General features: G+C 28.3%; 1 protein-coding gene across 3 annotated transcripts in view; it reads left to right on the top strand.

Annotated features, from left to right (window-relative positions):
• LOC132942648 (uncharacterized) overlaps nucleotides 1-10,006 on the top strand; it is a 227,546-nt gene extending 217,540 nt beyond the window's left edge. For all 3 annotated transcript variants that reach the window (XM_061011214.1, XM_061011216.1, XM_061011215.1), the window contains 3 exons: nucleotides 8,422-8,558; nucleotides 8,714-8,890; nucleotides 9,719-10,006. In XM_061011214.1, the coding sequence (XP_060867197.1) occupies nucleotides 8,422-8,558; nucleotides 8,714-8,890; nucleotides 9,719-9,834 (430 nt within the window). In that variant the 3' untranslated portion in view covers nucleotides 9,835-10,006. The remainder of the gene's footprint in view (nucleotides 1-8,421; nucleotides 8,559-8,713; nucleotides 8,891-9,718) is intronic.
• The last annotated feature ends 4,735 nt before the right edge of the window (nucleotides 10,007-14,741 follow it).

Raw genomic sequence — 14,741 nt, 5'->3', positions numbered from 1 at the left:
CTCCGCTCAGAATCTAATAAGGAAAACCGAAAATGTTTACAAAAACCCAATTTTTGAGAAAATCAATTTTGTTTTTTAGTATACTTCAATACAAATAACCATAGACCCATTAAACTGTCACCATATTATTATTTTCTATGCTTGAAATAATTTTTAAAATTATATAGCTAAGGCTTGACAATTTAATACAAGACTCCTCGTAAGTAGTTCTTGTTCAAATCTATTATATAAGCACTTTTTTATTTTTACTGACATTTGAAGTTCAAATTTATACGAAATTAGATATTTAAACGAAGAATAACGATTTTAATTATCTTGTTGTAATTCAAAAATATTATTCATGGGAACTTGTAACCATAATATAAAATATTATTTAATATAATTTATAAACATAATGACATTTTAAAAAGTATAATGTTTTTGGTAAGAAATAATTTAACCAACCATATTTCTAGTAGTAAAATAAATGTTACTTGAATAGCAATTTAAATATATCATAAAATATACAGTAATATAGACTGACAATTCAAATTTAACACATACATTACAATTAATTAATCAATGAAAAGGTACACGGCATACTCCCATTGACACATATTGTACAGTAGAGCGGTTATACTTCTCCACTTTTCACTATTATAAATTTATAAATATTATAATTAAGCTATCTATAATCTTATAGATTATAGAATATTTAATCAACCGCATTAAAATACAGACAAAATATGATAACTACTGAGTATTGAATGCGTTTGTCGTACTCAAATCACCTCGGTGCAGGATAATAATATAGTGTATTATTTTTATTATAAATTCAAAACAAATTATAAATCATCGCATTTGATTAAAACTAATGTGAACGGAATAACGGTTCACAATTTACGATGTTCCCATTTACAATATACCTAGCCAACTATGTAATTACTACCTAGCAAGGCCGTATCTAGAAATTTTTTTCGGGGGAGTCCAAAACATGGATATTGCAATTTTATTGAATTTATGTTTTTATATTTGGTTAAAAATAAGGCATAATGAAGTAATTTTTTTTTTTTTTGGGGGGGGGGGGGGGTCCAGACCTTCTGGACCCCCTGCCCCCCCCCCCCTCAGATACGGCCTTGCTACCTTGTTAAAATGTTAAATATTTACCGCTATTCGTGGATAAGTTTTATTTAAGCTCGAGGAAACTACATTAAAAAGAATAGTTTTTTTTTTTATTATTATTTAAATATACAATCTGTAATATATGTTTACAATAAGTATATATTGTGATCTAATACAAAAAAGACAGCGAGTAACATGAATAAAGAAATTACCCAGCAGTAATACTTTTGAAAAAATAATAGTAAAAACTAACAGACCCCTTTTAAATACCAACTGGATTCGGTTTCAAATCGATAAATAGAGGTATAGGTACTCGAAACTTTTCAAGTGTTTTACTTCCCGAAAAAGTGTCCATAATATACCTGCAATATAAACATACTATTATATTATTTATGTTTTATACTTTCATCAATTGCATACCTACCTGTGCATTTTTTATTTTAATAAATAATGAATAATTTTTCATGTCTGAAGGTTAACTGTGTAAACGTGTAGTGTATTTTCTGTGATTAGTTTATACAATTATTATATAAAACTGAAAATTGGCTTTAAACTTTTTTTTTTTTTATTTATAATCCAATGTTCTACGTACAAATTTATTTTACCTTAAAGATTAATGGGATGATCTATACGAAAGACCTTTTATATATATATTCGGTTATTGTACAATCGCCAAGTTTGCCCGAAGTGATTCGGCTAAGCTTATACAGTTACTACCTCCGTCAAAAGTCAAGCTAGGTGACGCCAATTCAAGTATAATTTATTTATTTCATTACCTACTAATTTATTTGTACTCATCTTTGTACATATTATAGGATATAAATTATGATCATATTTTATTTATATTGAAAACGTAATATTAAAATAGGATTATTATCAAATTATATCAATAATGTATGCAATTTTCAATTCAATTATCTCAAAACATTGAAAAATACATCAAACGTTAACATTTATAGTTTATACTGTGTAAGTGTGCTAAACAAACTATTCGGAGATTACCATTTACAAGTATGGTATTATATTATTTTATATTTATTATGTTTTTATTAATATATAGTATAAGCGAACAATTGATTATTTTTTCCGTCGTTTTCTAGGTATTTTAAAATTTATTATGGATGCAAGTTGTGTAAATACAAGTGCAAACAGCGAGAAAATTTATTTTCAAAATAATTAAATCAGATATATTTTTTAATTAAATTACTAACGTACTTATTATATAACTTTTTGAGCGTGCGTGAGATATAATTATATAAATGAATACCTATAATCTATATAGAGGAATAACGTGCGCGCATATATAAACTATATGTTTCCACGTATCAGAAATTAATCATTGTATTATTATCGAGACATCGAGTTGAATACAGTCTGTTTTCATACATGGGTACGAATGAAATAACATATTTTCAAAACTTTTACTAGTATACAGTTTATAATGTATATGCCTAAATACGCTTATAATGCATAATATAATATAATATAGGTATACTACGTAACAAAAACAAGTACATACCTCGTTACCTATTGATAAAATTCCGCGCGTAAAATAAATCGAAATACGTATTTTATTTTACTATCGTATTATAGTTTCGAAAATGCTTCAAAAAAAAAAAACTGGTACAGCTGCAGCAGTTAGTGATTTATTGTATAGCTGTGAAGGTTAAAATTCAATTAAATAACTACACATTATAAATAAAAGCTCTTCGTCCGGATATATTATTTAGATAGGTATATATATATACATTTTAATCAATAATAACAAACTATATCAATACCTTACGAACAAATTGAATGTATAATGAATCATTAATTATATAACCATTGTTGTTTTATTATTATAAACTACAACGACGAAGACGAACATTTGACGGTTAAGTGGTCAATTCCTTATAACTCGTTTTCCACGTCCATCGCAGTGGCCGAACACGCCTTCGTACCTATCGAACATTGAGTTTTCCTTGTCTCCGTAAGACGCATTGCTTCGTCTGCCCTTAGCGACCCCTGCCGACTTCTTTAAGTACACCTGCTGCGTGTGACGACCATTTCGTCTCCCTTGATTACGCTCGTACGTTTCGCTTGTGCCGACTTGGTAGTCCCGGTGCAATCTCCGGTGCGTGAATTCCGGTTCGCTCGGCGACGTACCAGCCACGTTCTCCATCAATGCAAATGATATTTCACCGATCGCCACTAGAATATAATTTTCTGCACGTTGGTCAGTTAATTTATTAAACTGTGTTCACTAGATGAGCAGTGGATTGGCCAAGAAGATATAAGCCACTCTGTACTCTATATACATACCGATACCGTTCGAAGTTATTTTATAAGAAGAAGTCTAAAAAAAAGGCTCGATGGCTGCGACATTCGATATTTAATAAAATCCTCCCCATCCAGAGGCGGTGCAGATTCGGCGTATCACTAATAATTATTGTATACATTTTACATTGTACACACATACGACACACAATGGTTTTATGTAAGACGTGGGGAATGTGACGATTAAATTTGCGATTTTTAACAGACCGTAATTATGCGGTGTTCTCGTCTGAGACTGTCATAATGAATAAGCAGTTTTATCAACAACGGGGCCTTTATTATTATTGTTTTCGGACAGTGTATAGTGTTTACGTTTAGGAAAACAAAAGATCTCGCCAAATATTGGATTTAGGATCCAATATTACGAAAGTTTATCCTTTCATCTTGTTTTTGTTTCATGTATAAAATAATTAATTGCAAAATACTGATAAAACTTTTCCCCTTAATTAAAAACATTTTAGAGCTGGGATATATTTTAGCATGTGATGTGCACGTTTTGTGTGGTGAAAATTCAGCTTGTATCACGACCAAATATAAAATGACGTCTACATTTTTAGTTATAATTTTTTTTCCTAAAACAACGAGTAAACATAAGCATATAAAATAATAAAGTACATATTATGTATATTTTATAATGTATATGGTTGTTGATATAGGAATAAATCAAGTGCTTTTCACGGGCGCTTTTCATGAAGTCAACGTCGGGTCTTTGTACTATGAACATATTTATACCAGCGTATAGGTTCATTAATGTCAGATACAGAAATCGTCCAAAACCCGACGCCATTTTATTTTCTCTTTGATTTGACATTGTGAAGTTTTTATACAAGTGTGTTAGTGTGTACCTAAACATATTAAATATACAAGCTGGATACCCAATCTGTAGAGACAATCTGTAAACGTTGTATACATGTATAGTGTATACAATATTATATACCGAACATTTCCAAACTTTCTATAGTCGCTCCGCTCAATATAAAATATAGTTTAGTTGGATTACAACATTTGGTGCTTAAATGAACCCGATTTCGGATTTGTAAAGTAAAGAATTCTCAAAATTTTATCGTCACCCTAAGCCACAAATGATGTTTTAGATTATGAGATGTAATACCTTCCAGTGCAATATTACATGTAGGTAATAGTAAACAGTTGTATTTAATTCTTAACATAAATAAAACTGCATGTTGCGTATACTAATAGGGATAAGCGAGAATTTTTATGTTCTCCCGCTTGAAATATCAACATTAAAAAATGTTTTTATGCCATTAAACTATAGTCAAATAAAAATCATCCACAAGGTGATCCACGAACCACGCTAACACCCATTTTTTTATTTTAATAATGAATTTATTCAAATTCTGATTTTGAAACTTTAAATATACTCAAAGATCATTTTTCACATTTTAGAATTTTGTTTTACTACTTAAGGAGTGTCCTGTGACGATACAAACTTCTGTATTTCAAATGAGAACATTTTTACTATGAATTATTTAGCGAATAATTTTTTGAAAATTTTGATATATCTAGTTAAAATTCGAACGAATAATTTCTCAGTTATTAAAATGTTTGTACCTACTAAAGATAATAGGTAATCCTAAAAAAATGTTTTACAAAAAAATAAAATAGATTTTATATTGAATCCACTTGAGCCATTTTTACAAATTATTAATGTTGATGGATTAATATAAATCACTAAAATTTCCAAATCACTATATAGCAGTATAGCCCCATATCATACGAACCCATTATCGTGGACCTATTATCCTTATTGCACAAAGTTAATTACTTTTTAGCCAATTTTTATTCTGATACGTCAAAATGTTCGGAAAAACCACTAAATAATTTACAAAATAATTAAAGAAATTTGTATCTCCACAGGACACTCCTTGCAGTAAGTACAAAGAATCTCAAGAATTTAAAAATATGGTCTTTAAGTATATTTAAAAATTTTAAAAATCAGCTTTTGAATAACTGCGTTATTGAAAAAAAAGGGGAGAGTATGCTTGGCGAATAACTTTGCATATGAAAGAATATATAATATTCTAATAGAAATTTACAATTTTAATATGCTCAAAAGTTGCTCTTAATTTAATAATTAGAAATAACTTATAATTTTGCCCTATATGGGCCCTTGATAATATTTTAAATTTTTACCTTTAAATTTAACAGATTATATAATTAATAAAATTATTTTAACAACTGTATTACTATATGGGTAGGCAGGCATATCTACCTAAGTAATAACTCAATAATTTAACAAATAACTATTTTAATCGTAATTCATTGATACTACTCAAACTAAGTACTCAATAATACCTACTAGATACGCTGGCATTTAATACATATTATATTTGCTAGCTTTCTGCTAACATATAGGTATAATTATATGTTAATATAATTAATATGTCTGGTAGTTATACTATACTTGTATGCGGAAATCAAATAAAAAAAGTGATTATTGAATAATCGACCCCCGTAAAATATTCGTGAGCGAGCCACTGAAACAATATAGTTTACGTGCATTTAGGTACAAACATAATTCGATTCGTGCGAGCCGTTTTGTCGTTTACATAATTTAACTCACCCTCGCCGTTGTTTTCAATTCGGTATTCGTCGTCGCAAAGACTCGATTTCGTACTCAACACACATGTTATCATAAGTGTAATCATGATCATTGCTAAAGACGATATAGTATTGTACAAATCGAATATAGCATATATTACCTATGTAATATTATTAAATAATATTAGATACAACACATTGTAGACACATTTGTTTATAATACCAATGTACATCCTCACACTCAAAAACGCAATAAGAACTTTACAACTATATATTATTATAACGTTGAGTACTATACACACGAGTGAGTTTAAATGCACGATTAAACGGGAATATTTGTTACGGATTTGAAATCATTTGGTTGCCATGATTCTTGTACAGTTTATATAGTAACCCCGTGGTTGGGCAAATATTTAAAGCTGGTATAATATCATGTATAGAAATTAGTGCGTGTTTCATGGTATACTAAAAACATGGTTACCGGCGACCAGTCGAAGTGTTTTACTGTGGTATATTTTTATTTGCGAAGTTATAAATACATTATTATACCAAGTGATTTTTTTATCATTTTTTAATATCAAATACTAAACCAATAGTCAATTATTTACAATCATTTTAATGTCAATGTTTAGATAAGTGGAATGGAGTGGCAGATATCTCACTTAATTTTTACAAACCACTGTCCGCAACATCCAAACATTAAATGTCAATAAATAATTGACTGTTGGTTCGATATAATATACATATGCAATATTATGCATTATGATGATTAAGACCTCTTTACTCAGAAAACTATTTTGGTTCCGATTATTAAATAAAAATATAATCCAATGTAGTTGCCTAAGTATTATAGCTTAATGAAAAGAAAAATCGAAATCAAATTTTCTTAAATCCGTTGATTCACAATATGAAAACGCCCATCATGTATATTATGGATTACCTAGTACCTATAATATTATATTTTCTTGGCCTAATATTATACCTTTTATACTATTTTATAATAAAACATTCTGTATTTCAATATTTAAATATCTACATAGTGCATACAGAATACTCTAGAATAGTTCAGTTTACGTTTCACTTTTTTAATAATGTATTATACGTAATAGTTATAAAAATAATAATAATAATCAAATAATACGATAGTAACAATGATAGTATAATTAGGTAGACAGGTACTTTAATTGATGAATACAAATTTTTATTTTACTTTAATCAAAGGCTAAATTAAATGAAATACCTATGGACATTTTTGGATCTTGGATATCTGTTACTTGGAAGGTTTTATGAAAGTTGTCGTTTCTCATATGAACCAGTGAGCATGTCTTACCATTATTCTTAATAGTTACTGGATAATTCATTAAAATAATATAATAGGTACCTAACCTAACCTATACCTACCGTAATAATACTATAATAATATTGGTTTTTCATAATTCTTCGTAATATGAAAATTTTTTAAGTTGTTAACTACTACATTGTTTCATAAAATATATAATATAACATTCATAAATTATATTCATTTTCCCTGTTTTTTTTTTTTTTTTTTTTGATTATCCAAACTCATATTGTTTTTATTAATCAATTATTATTAAAATGTGGATTTTTACCTTTATTCAGCAAAATAACAGATGTGGCCACTTTAAAAGTCTGTAAACAAATCATTTCTTTCAAAACGAATACCTACCCAAACTGTCGATATAATTACTGGATTTTCTTTCGAAAACCATTACAGCCTGCTACACAAACTACACTCCGTTAAATCCAATTGACGTATTAAACAAAATATAAAGTTATTAAAAACCTCGAACCAAACGGGAACGATATAATATCTGTGGGAAAAATTGATGTTTCATAAAATAAATGTAAGTCGAATAAGAAAAGATAAATCCGGATGTTAATATTTTTGAAATGTAACTATGTACCTACTCGTTTTCTAATTAATATGGAATGCCCGCGTCTTCAAAAATATATCATAGCTACATAGGCAAAGCGCGCACAAAATGTATTTTTAAAACAATACCGATTAAATTGCATTTTAAATTTACGATATACCCATGGTAAAGTAATTACATTCCAACGTATATAGATAATAAATTATGTGTATGTATGTATATATATATATATATATATATCAACATATGTATAATCGTTATAAATGCAATAAATATATATAATATATAATGTACGAATCTCGCCAGCCCGGTCGGGGGAGTTACGTCGCAGCGCAGCGTTGCCTACACCCAAAATTGTATAGGTATATAGGTACAGTGACACTCGTCTGATCGATATTGCACGCACCAGCGAAATGTAGCTGTGTGTATAATATATATATACACATTTTACATGTATTGAATGACGTTTAGGAATTCGTTTTAAAAAACGTGCGCGATTAAAAAAAAAAAAAGAATTATATCAGATTTTTTTTTTTTTTGCCAGGTCAAATTTAGAATCATCGCTGTTGGATCACCCCGAGTTGGCCCTGCTGTTCTACCTGTGCCAGATGATGTTACGAGAACTCGGAAAATGTAGTCGTCTTGTACAGCTCATACCGATGGACATGACCGGATATTTTGGTTGGTGAAAATCGAAAAAAAATCGCACAAATAAATGACAAGCTAATGATTTCGTGTCATTATAGCTGCAAACACACATTAATATTATTAACTTTGTTTTCCTGTCGATAATATTATTATTATTATTATTATTATTATTATTATTTATCGCACAGAAAACCGCGCCGGACCGTCAAACATCGGCAACGTCATTAGCCAAATACTTTTGTGCAAGCAAATCCAACCGGACTTCAACCAAGAAGAAATCTGCAGTATAGCCAAAGACAGTCAAGACCTGGCCAGACTTATCCAAGACATGCAAGAATTCCTTCCACAACAAGACACCGCAGCTGGTATGTATGTTATAGACGTTATAACTATGTATATTATTATGCACGATATGCGGGTATAACAAAAAACCATTTATTTTTTATTATTATTTTTCTTTGCGTTTTATTTAAACGATAAAAATAAAAAAAAAAAACTACGGTAAATATATTTGATGGTTATGTTATATAATTTAATAAAACACTCTTTATTTTTTATCAAAAAATCCAAATTTTATGTTCTGATATTCATAACGTTTTATATAGATTATAGTTGTTTAATGTTTAATCTTTCTTCTTGTATAATAAAATAAAATTAATTTTCAAATAAATTTATTTTCGATATTACACATTCTCCGTAATTTTATTTTCAAATTTAGGTAGGATCTATGGAATTATTTTTAAGCGAAAATAATAATGAACAATTGAAACTTTATAAATTGTGTATAATTGTACAAAGGTTTCCAAAGTCTAAGTCGCATGATATTTTTTAAAATCGGTAATTGTGATATTAAAATGCAAATCCGGTATTAATTTTCATTAATGTCAAAATATTACATCCTGTTAAGTGTCTAGCCATCAATTTGTACAAAAATATTCACATTTTAGGTAGAAATTTGCCCAAAATGTATGTGCTCGTTATCTTTTATGACTTTTGAGTTAGGATAATACTCTTGTATAATAGTCTTGTTCTCTAAAAATAATCTGTTGATAAACTTTACTGTAATTATGTATTTTTTTAACGATAATTTACTCTATATTGTTGATCTTCATTTCACTATTTTGATACAACATACATTATTTGTCATATTTTTTATAAAAAAATAATACTATTGTTATTATTTATTTTTGCAGAAAAAAATGCAGCGTTAGAACCAGAAAACAGCAAATGGAAACGAAAAGGAAGAAGAAATTCAATATACACCAATGTCAGCTCATGTTGTTGTTTTTGTAGGCCAACTTACCTTTGATGTTTTATATTCGTTGTATTAGAGCTCACACAGATATTATTTTTCCAAGCTCAAAATAAAAACACCGTCTCTATTACACGAGTCCAGCATTGTATCACATACCCCAATAATAATGACCAACCTATGTTCGCTGTTTAATTATTGTTTATATAATAAATAATAATAATATATAGTTTAGTGCTTGGTGACTGGTTGATGACAAATTTAATCCGTATAGGTACAACATTTTGTTTAAATCTTACATGGTTATATATTTTAATTTATCAATATTCGTGTTAAATCTATAACCATGCCCAAAATAAATATTTAAAACGTCATCGTACGGGGACTAAATAAGTACAGCGAGTTTCCTTATTCATTGTTTATACTTACTTATAAACTATGAAGAAATAATAAAAGACAAGACCAAAAAGTAGGTAGAACTTGAAAATTTTATCTCAATTGTTTTATTTTATTATAAATCGAAACGGGATTGTTTATGACATAAGTTATGTGTGTTCGTATATATTATGTACCTGTGTGTGAGAAAAAGTGAAAATTGGTTAATTTCCCGAATAGTTGTAGGTGGTTTGGTGGTTAAACTGCAAAACTTTCTCTGTCTTAACTTTAATATAAGTCGGAATATAAAATATATATAAACATTTTTAGGAAACATAATATAATATAATAAACGATGTTGATGCAGTGGGATCTCGATAACTCTCAAGTCCCAGGGTGTGAGATAATATTCTAGTTATCAACAATTGAATACAATATAATATAATGTATGAAGTATTTTTTTAAAACAAATTACTAGGTATAAGCAGTTTAGTATGAACAATAAATAAAAGTAGGAATAAATCACTGTAGTTTTTATTATTTTCTATTTTTTTTTTTTTTTTAGTGATTTATGCTAAGCTGTTTTTGATTTTTCTAATTCTATTTTCAAACGAATTTACAAAACAGCAAAATATTTAAACCACGTTTTCAACATACTCTCGCTGTGGTCTAAAAGTAGATATATTTGATATACTTACTTTATTCCAATTTACCAATTATGATTTTGCGTTTGACCGTCAGTTTCCCAGTTTCCTTCGTCACTGCATAGCTTAGGAAATATGATAACCACGGCGTTTCTCCGACCACGTATTATACTATTGTGATGGTTAAATGGTTTCCTGAGAGCTGTTCCGTAGTGTAAAGAAAACACTAACAGCTACTTTTTTAGTAGAACTCTGCGCGATGCTCATCCAATTCCGTGGGATTTGCGCAGGCGTGACACACTATTTTATTGACGTGTAACGATAAGTTTGATTTTTTTCGATTTTGTTTTTCTGGTCCGTTTATAATATTGCGAGCGATTAAAAGTTCGTCGATCGTCCGAGAAGTTTATGTTTGACTCGTACAACCAAATGGCTGAGATTTGATTAAACGTCTGAGGCTCGGCCGACTGGCCAATCGTAAAAGGGATTAATTAGTCGGTACACTACGCATATATTTGCTTCTAATAATTTATTATAAAGAGCGACACGGTTTCTTGGCCCTGTTTACCAAACCACCACCCCTCCCATCGAAACGAACAACTAGCTCCTTTCAAAGGCGACGTTTTGTCTGACAAGCACTCATAAAATAAACCCCCGTTTCATCTAAACACCGCGGAAATGTTTTCAAGTATACCTACACAAACTAAATAGTTCAATAAGAGTATAGGAGGTACCTACTCGCAAACGGTACCTACCTATTATAATATGTAGAACGTGGGTTACTCTATACTGAGCGACGTCAATACATATTTTTATTTAGTTTCCTCTTTCTGCACGGATATGGTCAGATTCACATTATTCGATATATTACGTAGATAATGTTCGGCAATTCGGTTTTATTATTGTTTAGCAGGGACGTGAAATAAAAAAGTACTAGCGCTAAACGAAGGGTGGGTTGATGTTGCGAATTGCCCGGAGAATAAATTGCAAATCGATACTATTGTATATCATAACAATATTTTGTATCTTTAGTAATGAAACCAGCTGTGATGATCACATCACATCACATTTATTCGCACACGAATATAGTTAATTGCCGAAAAAAAATTGCCCATCTGCATTATTTACACATATTAAGACACTTCTGAGAGGATATTTTTCGTTTTCGCCGACCGTTATCGAGATTCCACCGTATATTGACTTTAGGTATATGGTATACCTACGCATAAACTCTAACGATATCACAACTACTCAAACTCGTTACATCGCAGGAATTTCAAAGTACCTAAATAAAAGAAGTCCAAAACAAAAATAAATCTAAACAACGACGAGTGTTTACGACGCAATACATTGACTGTAGGATACCTATAGGACCATTAGGTACTGGTTTTGGGTTATTCAGCATTATATTATTTTTTTATTAAATTATAAATTATTTACATGAAATATTCCACACAGTAAATACCGTTTTACTTTTTTCTTCGCGTCGTGCATTTTCCCAGTCTACAATACTTCTTGTACCTGCAAATTTTATTCCTTTGCATTTGTATTAACCGTTACCATTATTTAATATATGTTTAATAATATATTCGTGTCAATTTTTTCCTTTATATTATATAATACACTTGTACTATTATATCAGTCGTAATTTAAACTATTTTGTTTATCTTAATTCTCACCTATATACTTAGTTTAGTTTGTTACGTTCCGATTATTATTTAAAACAATATTTGAAGTCGAATAATTAAAAATAATATACAACAGTAATCTCGATCAAGTTTCTGTTTATAGTATTACAATTGTATTAAAATGTACATTTTTAAATGAATGGATTAAATGCGCATGAAACACTTTCAGTCTCTACTTTAGTTGACTTATATATTATTATAATATAATAATACTTTATTAATGATAAATTAAGTATGTAGCGATCTTAAAATGTATAATAATAATATATTATCATTTATCGGTCCTATACCAATTTTTGTCTTTATAAAATAATGACCTTCCTTCAGTGTTATTATTACATATTTTTATTTTATAAGATTTATTATATGCATTTAAGCAACCGTTCACATTGTTGTGAATAATATTATTTTGAACACAATTTTATATTTGTGAATACATAAAAGTGTCTAATATTAAAATATTAGTTAAATATATATTCCCTATACAACCTCGAAGCACCAACTATCACCGAATTATGTAAAATGATACTTGTTGTAAGCTGTTGTAATGATAACATAGTATTATGAATATTAAGTAATATTATTTAGTGTTTAAAAATCTACTTTAATAAGTCATAATCGGGAAGAACAAATTTACTCAGAAGACCATTAAAATATGTTACGTATGGCTCAAAAGCTATTCAACGTTCACTAGGTATTAAATATTTAAATGTATGTATACAATATACATTGATGTTGACATTAATATTAGTCTAGATTGATATTATTATATTATATTCATATTATAATGTAATAATATATTATAATTGTTCATTTATTTTTTAAACTAAATAGTTGATAACCTTAATAATTATACTATATAATGTGTTATAACACGATAGTTATAAGTAATATTTAATATATTATTACATTTAGTATTACTGTTTTTATGATACGTTTTATGTAAAATTTACCAGTAGGTCATACCGATTATTGTTGTTTTAACCGTAAATGTGTTACTCGCTTGGAGGATCCATGTTCAATATAAATGACTCTCCAAATGCCTAACCAAAAAAATTATCTGATGATAAAATCGTAAACAAAAATTTTGTTTGAAAATGTAAAATTAATAAACAAGTGATTACTGAACTAAAATCAATTTCAGCGTCGGCGAAATAAATGAATACATATAATACTATGACAGTTTATATTGAACATCGTCACAGCGATCGGGAAATGCAATATATGATTATGATCAATGGTGTAAAAACTAAATTGTAAATAGAGTTATTTGCCATGCAAGCTGAATAATTATGTTTTTTTCGACATTATTTTTACTTCAAAAAATATTTATATAATTATTTGTTAGAATAAAAAAACATGTTAGTCTAAATAAATAATTAATATATTACTTATGATTTCCATTCTTGAAAGTTTTAAAAAATGTGTATTTACAACATTGAAAAAAAGGTGGGTAAGTGAATGTCACTCTGCTGTACAGTAAGTTACAAGTGGGTCACTGTAATGGATGGTGTTAAATTTGAGTTAAATGATATAATATCATTATATTATATAAGAAAAACGATTCTGAGCGAAAACGGTCAGTCAGCCTATGATACTACTAAGTATATTTGATGATATTAAGGTGAATAAAGTAATTTATAAATAACATATTTACGTGGAATATTATTTTAAATTTTCAATCCTTAGCTATAAAATTTGTATATTTTATAAATTTTTAACTACAAAATAATTATTAAATTTTAAATGTGATAACTTTTATCGAAAATTAACTATAAATGCTTATAAAAAAAATTGTGTTTATGTATTTTTAATATTTTTCAACTGCTATCGTAACAATATATTATCAGGAGCCTTACATTAAATTGTCATGCTTTTTACCCAACAAATAAAATTTTATTGATATTTATAGAAATAAAAAACTAAAAAAATTGAAAACTGACAATGTCCGTAAACAGACCAAAAAGAGTCAAAATATTTTCAAAATTGTATGGTGTATAGAAAACGAAAATATAAACATTCAATACAATTTTCATGTATCTACAGTTATTCGTTTTTGAATAACAATAAAATAACAAAACCGCTACATGAGAAATGTAATATCCAATATTGTGAAAATATGAATTTCAAACTCTAATAAAAATTTAATTTGATTTGCTTGTAAACATTTTTTTTTTTTTGATAAAGGTAGACAAACTTATGAATAACCTTGTATTACATTTTCAAATCTTAGTTTTAAAAAGAAAAATTTTTATGA

The sequence above is a fragment of the Metopolophium dirhodum genome, chromosome 4 (assembly GCF_019925205.1).
Source record: "Metopolophium dirhodum isolate CAU chromosome 4, ASM1992520v1, whole genome shotgun sequence".
Classification (NCBI taxonomy): Eukaryota; Metazoa; Arthropoda; class Insecta; order Hemiptera; family Aphididae; genus Metopolophium; species Metopolophium dirhodum.
Note: the sequence above shows the minus strand (reverse complement) of the source record. Positions and strands in the feature narration are given on the sequence as shown.